This window comes from Acyrthosiphon pisum, chromosome A3, assembly GCF_005508785.2.
Source record: "Acyrthosiphon pisum isolate AL4f chromosome A3, pea_aphid_22Mar2018_4r6ur, whole genome shotgun sequence".
Taxonomy (NCBI): domain Eukaryota; kingdom Metazoa; phylum Arthropoda; class Insecta; order Hemiptera; family Aphididae; genus Acyrthosiphon; species Acyrthosiphon pisum.
In genome coordinates this window covers 21,089,405-21,096,437 of record NC_042496.1, presented here as the reverse complement: position 1 = coordinate 21,096,437, position 7,033 = coordinate 21,089,405, and the positions used below count along the sequence as shown (strand labels likewise).

General features: G+C 28.6%; 2 protein-coding genes across 2 annotated transcripts in view; both read left to right on the top strand.

Annotated features, from left to right (window-relative positions):
* The window catches only part of LOC100574920 (NCK-interacting protein with SH3 domain), a 5,265-nt gene extending 4,586 nt beyond the window's left edge, over positions 1-679 (top strand). The window contains exons 9-10 of the mRNA XM_008186099.3: positions 5-120; positions 210-679. Coding sequence (XP_008184321.1) covers positions 5-120; positions 210-401 — 308 coding nt within the window. The 3' untranslated portion in view covers positions 402-679. The remainder of the gene's footprint in view (positions 1-4; positions 121-209) is intronic.
* Positions 680-1,551: 872 nt separating this feature from the next.
* Positions 1,552-3,273, top strand: LOC100159193 (cyclophilin-10-like). The gene is made up of 5 exons (NM_001162585.2): positions 1,552-1,725; positions 2,159-2,233; positions 2,319-2,480; positions 2,876-2,994; positions 3,068-3,273. Exons 1-5 carry the CDS (start codon positions 1,723-1,725, stop codon positions 3,192-3,194), a joined length of 486 nt encoding a protein of 161 aa, NP_001156057.1. The 5' UTR covers positions 1,552-1,722; the 3' UTR covers positions 3,195-3,273.
* The last annotated feature ends 3,760 nt before the right edge of the window (positions 3,274-7,033 follow it).

Below are 7,033 nucleotides of genomic sequence, written 5' to 3'. Positions count from 1 at the left end.
AAAATGTTAAATGACATTCTTGCTGACTCAAAAACTGCTAAGCTGTTTTATGTTAATGATATAGAAGTTTTAGTTGATATTATTATACGTCAATTATTGAATATTCCATCTGATGAAATGGTAATGAATTGAACAATTTTTTCATTTTTAACAACATAATATATGTCATTCAATAATTATTTATAGCTGTTTTGTTTTAATATGTCTAGGCTCGTACTTCATACTTGGAACTTTGTAAGAATGTGATTTTTAATACGGAATACTTAGACCGCAGACATAAATTATCAGATTTAAATAATTGCCTTCAAGAAATTCTTGTCGATGATAGTTCGTGCACAAAAGATCAAGATGTTTGTATTATTAAGGAAATTTATTTAAAATATCCAGAATTGTTCAAATAAAATTGTCTGAATATTATATTATATTTGTTACTAAAATATAATAGTTTGCTTATTTACTAAGTTGAGTATTAATCAAAATACTAAATTTGCTTGCAACAATGTTGTGTAATTATTCCTATATGTTACTTTTATGTGCCAAATATTATCTTAAACATTTTATTAATATTAAAATTTTGATTTTTCTTCTTTAAGCTTGTAGCTGTATCGGATGTTACAAAGTTTTTATATTTTTAAATTTTATTTCATATTTAACAATGTTATAGCAATAAATATTTATTATTCATCTTTATATGTTAATTAATATATTATGTATTCATGTTTGTTGGATTTACCTTATATATTTTTAAACAAAATACTTGATATTATCATTGATTATAAATACTTATTATACATTTTAGTTTATCAATAAAACACTTTGCTTGTTTAATATAGTAATATTACATATTTTATAAAAACATGGGCTGAATGATACTAAATAATAACAATAACATTCAGCAGTATTTACAACAGTGGTTCTCATTTTCCCAATAGGAGGTGGTCTGCCCACAGAATAGATGAAATTTCATCTGTTTTATGGTCTGCGGACTACAATGCTTGACTCGATGACTGATTTATTTAGCCATGATGTGGATCCAGCGACTAACAAGTAACAATTATGATCACGATTTTCGGTTATCTTTTTAAAATATAAATTTTTAAACTAAGTGTATAAAATTACTTAGAATTTAAACCTTAAGGGGTAAATTGTAAGTGTGCTAATTATTCTCAACAAGACAACCTTTGCTATTTCGATTAGTTAATGAAAATAATACATTTGAAATACATATTACTTTTTAGGACCCCCTAGAAAAATGTTGATCTTCTCTACATCGTGGTGTTTGTCCACAGAGTTCTTTACTCACATTCACAGAAATTCGCTAAATTAGACAGGTTAAAGTTAAACTTCAAAATATTATATTTTATTAGTATTCGACATTATAATGTTTATCCCACTTGCAAATGGCGGCCAACTTCAGAGATAAGAACGAATTTGTGATTATATAAAATATCTGATTATTGGTTTGTTATTCTTTTTTTTTATCATGTTAAATGCCATGGACAACAGTAAAGTTGGCGGTTGTAGAATATATTATCATTATTCTATTCTCTTATTAAATATTAATTTCTGTCGGCATTCTGCAATTTGTGAACTATTCTTTATTCTGTTATGCTAATGTAATTTAAGTTTACGTTAATTCAAATTTGTTATAATATCCGTGTTTTAATCTGTCGGTAAGATACGCATACATCATCCAGACATTGTATTCGTTTTCCACGAATTATGGTAAGTCAATTGTTACAGGCCTGATTATGAAATAATTTATTTTTAGTTTATTTAACACTAGTTCTAACTAACATTTTAAATATAATCATCGTATTGTAAATTTATAAATCGTGGTTTTCCGTAGGTATTCAGTTTTTCAAATAGAAACTAACATTTTTAAAATAAGTTCAATTTGTAGCATTCAATTACAATGTACCTACCTATATTTGAAATATGAATATTAATGGTAGCGTAAAAAAAATACAATTCTACTTTTCCTCTTAATTCTTTAAAATATCGTATATGTATTACTATATTAAAAGATAATATGTAGTAAAATATTGTACACCGCACATCACATTCAAATAATGCATTTATAAAAATAATTGGGAATATTCCACAGACGGCTTGGATTTATTCTACGATTTTGTAATCAGAAATTATTGTTTTTTAGTCCATAACCCTGCATACAGATGTTGGTGATATAAAAATTGAAGTATTCTGTGAAGAATGTCCCAAAACTGCAGAGGTAAATATTTAAATATGTATAGGTATATTATATTATTTATGCTTCATAATATTTATATAATTCTTTATTTATTGTTTGTGTTCAGAACTTCTTGGCATTATGTGCCAGTGACTATTACAATGGTTGTTTGTTTCACCGTAACATCAAAGGATTCATTGTACAAACTGGTGATCCAACACATACAGGCAAAGGAGGTTCATCAATTTGGGGTCGAAAGTTTGAAGACGAGTTCAAAGAAAATTTAAAAGTAATTATATTTTAATTTTTAAGTTATTTATCATAACAATCAACAAATCATGGTGTTTCTTTAGTAGATGACCTACCAAGACGATTAATTATAAATTTTTAATTGATGTACAAAAAGTATAGGTATTCCTAAATATTTTTTAAAATAAAATACATTTCTTTTTTTTTACTGATATTTTGTTTAACTGACATTATTGAATGTAATCCTGTATTATTTTATATTTGTATTACTAAATATTTATTAATGATAAAATAACATAAATTTATGATTTTTTACTTAGAATAAAAATACTAAACGAATACTCGATATGGTAACGTGGTCAGTAGGTCACATACTATAGAAAAATACCCAAATAATAAATAATAATTAATAATAATATTTTATTCAAATCTTAGCATAAAGAACGAGGAACTGTATCAATGGCTAATAATGGGCCTAATACTAATAGTAGCCAATTTTTTTTGACATATGCTGCTCAACCCAATCTGGATTTAAAATATACAGTTTTTGGAAGGTAATACAACATTTAATAAAAAGTTGTTTTGATATTTAGTCTAATATTATTGTTTTTTTTTTTTTTTTTTTAGGGTAATCGACGGATTTGAAGCTTTAGATGAACTAGAAAAACTGCCAGTAAATTCAAAAAATTTCAAACCTTTGACTGATGTTAAAATACAATATGTTTCCATTCATGCAAATCCCTTAGCATCATAAATATTTTATTAAAACAAATCTAATGATTAAAGTGTACCTAATTATCATAATTATCAATACAATTATTTTTTAATACAAATTTTATGGGTAAAGTTTTTACAATTGACCAAATGGACTGATTAGGTAGTTTCATTAATTGTGTACAACTAAAACTTATGTTCACAGTCTACTCTGTATACCCGGTACGCAGACTTGTATCCATAACTGAAAATACTTGTTATTATTTAATGTTACGTGTGTAATAATTAACATAAACAAGGTGCAAAGCTTTTGTATATTAAAATGGTACAGAACTACAGAAGTAATTAAAAGTAATTTTTTTCAGCTTAAAATGTTCATCAAATATTGATATTAGTATTTTATAAATATTATAATACAATTTTAAATTTATTTTAGGCTTTATTTAAATTATTTCTAGGCATAAAGGTTATATTAGCAATGCAGTGGTATTGTACTGGTAGCGATAAAATAAGTGTCACAATTTACCGTCACCTCCACAGTGTATGGATTGATAATGCAAAGTGATTTTTAATGTAAGGTTCCTCATAAATTTTTATAATAGCAGTTCAAAGAACAAGGTTTCTCATAATAAGTACATATTGTAGCTAAAATGCCTATAAAAATATATTAACACAGTGATTTTTTGTAAAAATTTTAAATCAAATTTGACAAAATTAGACATTTTTGTTATTTTATTGTAATTTAAAAATATTATTAGTGGATATTTGAAAATTTTAAAATACCTATATTATTATATTGTATACACAGTGCAACTATAAAGCTATTGTGTTTGAAATATTATATACTGTTCGTTTCTGTTGTGTCACCCTATTATTTCAGTACTGGTCTATTGTTACAACCCGGGGGCTTGTAGGGTGGATCTGGGTCAAACCTTTCATAGACCTTTATTAAAATGTTATAAAATAGTGTTCTTAGCCGTATATTAACAAATTCTCATCAAACAAATAAGTAACCATAAATACATGAAATTTTCAATTGCTTTCTTTTTTTTGCAATTAATGTCATTCAATTTTTTTATTGGGTCAAAAAACTTAGGTTAAGTTTTAACCTAATTTAAATTTTTTCAATAATGTTTGAACCATATTAAATATACTTAAGAACAATTTTTTCGTAAGCATAGAAAGTCTAAAATTTGATAAAATTCGTGAATACCTCGAACATTTGTAAATTATTTTGTTGTTACAAATTTATAAAATGCTCAGCTTTTATAGGGAAGGACTTAAAATTTAAAATAAATTACTCAATACTAATAAGTAATAACTAGTTAGCTGACTGACATGGGCAGAACGAGGAGATCCATTAAAAAAGTACGATTTTTCTGTTGAACCAAATCCGCGGGGACTTTATAAATATATTAAATGGCTGTCCAATTATTTTTTAGATTCTGACATAATGATGTGTTTTTTTTGTTTGTTATTTATATTTTTTGTGATACGTACTCGAAATAATGCTTCGATTTTCAACTTCAGTACCTTTGTCCTGTACTTTCAATTTTAATCTAATCAATGATATGGCTATGATAGGCTATACTAAAAATCGTAATAAACGTTTTTGTTATAAATTAATTTATACGGCTTATTGTGAAAATCGTGACATTATACATTATATGGTACGGGTATAAATGTATAATTTCAGTTTTGTTGTAACCTGAGCAAAAAAATCTCATAAGGAACCCTCTATTGAGTTTTAATTACTATTTTTGTTTTTCCCGGTGATTTTGAAAAGTATTTAGTATCAAAAACCACAATCAAAGTTGAAAATCAAAGCATTATTTTGACAACTTAACTGGGAATTTCTTAATATTGACCTCCTAAATTTTAACTAGATTCACTTTTCTACTAAAAAAGATATAGCAGTTCTGGAGTAGAATGTAGAAAATCGATGAACCCAAAAGAATAATTATGATAGACAGAAAAAAACACACTTCGTTCAGATTTTAAAATAAAAAATACATTATCTTGTATCCTTATATTATTCTTTATCCTCTTAGTACCTATATCTACGGTTGCCTGTAGTTTCCACAGTTAATATTAACCGGTTTATAGCGACCAAAATTCAGGAAAAAAATGGTTAAGTTACATAGGTATGGTAAACCTCGGTATTAATTATTATAGGTACCTACATAATAATAATAGTTCTAAATTTCAAATGAAACCTTACAACAACACTTGATCATAGTTTTACGATTGAAATTCGTCTAAAAAATACTTTAATTCATAATATTTCATATAATCACTCAGGTCTTAGATACGAGTTTCCAGAAAAATGTACATACCTACCGCAATTTATATAGGTAGCTGCGGTGTATTATATATTTACATTTCGAGAACGCGCCGGTAAATAGTTTATAACAATATATGCGCAGGTTTTGCATAAAATATAGGTAGGTAATCGCGTTTCTTGTTTAGAATAGCTATTGATTTTTTTTTATCATAATAATAATATATTCGCTTATAGTTTGACGGGTTTTTTCTTTTCCGCCCGCGCCTCGTCACGATCCGCGTTCAACAGTGTGTCAGTGTACTATACCAGTGGTTCCCAATTGGTGGTCCGTGGACCCCCAGGCATAGGCGTGGGCCCGTGGCCCTCCCTGCGAGCTGCAACATACTTATTATATAGATGGCAACTTAGATCATATACATAGTTCAATAGTTACCTTATTCTGTGGTATGAGCATTCCGATTTTTGATTTTTTTTTTTATACCTACCAATGAAATTAACAAGATTCTCTTAAATCTATAAAATATGCAAACAAAAAATGGTTCTATTTAATCGAAGGTAAGGTAAATATCACAATACCTACCAATTTGGACCTCAGGAAAATAATATGCATATGCATATAAATCCTAGCCCTACTTATGAATGAAAATATATATAATATTATTATACCTTAAAGTTTAAACAGGTGACCGGTGAGTAAATGAATGTAATTTTATATAGATAACAGTGTTTAAAATAATTTTTTTCAAGTATCATTGGCCCACTCTGTCACAACGGGCTGCGCACACCCATATGCCCCCAGGGTTCCACGTGTTGATGTTAGGGTATCCGCGGTTGTGTACTACTTGCAGTGATGATTTTTTATTTTGTTTTAGTGAAATTACCGAAATCGCAGTTGTTTGAAATTCCGGGTATTTTTGGACTAGCTGTTGAAACGCGAGTTACCGCGAAAAAGACAGACAATTAATTTATTCAAATTGAAAAGTAAGTATTTACAAAATAGGGGTCCCCGGACCAATTTAAGTTGTAGCTAGGGGTCCGTGGCTTCATATATATACTACAATTAGGAACCACTGCTCTACATACAGTCGTGTGCTGTATTATTACACATTTACACTCGAACTCGGTTCGGCGCAGGTGTACACGCGCGGAAGTACCTACCTACACAATATCAGCAGTGTCCCTCGACCATATAGCAACTTCAAACTTTTACAAGCCACCCCGGGGGAGTGTTTAACGCTAAAAACATTTACGCCAATCATAATAATAATAATAATTTAGAATATTATTATGATTATCGTTGTACGAATCGTGGTGTCGGTCGGGTATATATATTATGATCATCATCGTCGACGTCTTTCCCGGTTGCTGCGAATTATGTGTATACGCCGTTTCTCTAATTAAAAACATCACCGTTAGCGTTATATGCATTTGTTCGTTTTTATTCGTCCCCGTGGGACGGTTCCGGTCCACGTTCTGCCACTCCATCGGCAGACTTTAATTCCAGGCGTATATATGTAATACATTGTACAGGGTGATTCTCTGTTAAAACACAAACCGCGTGTCCCGCATACAGTAAACTGTTGAAAATAAAGATT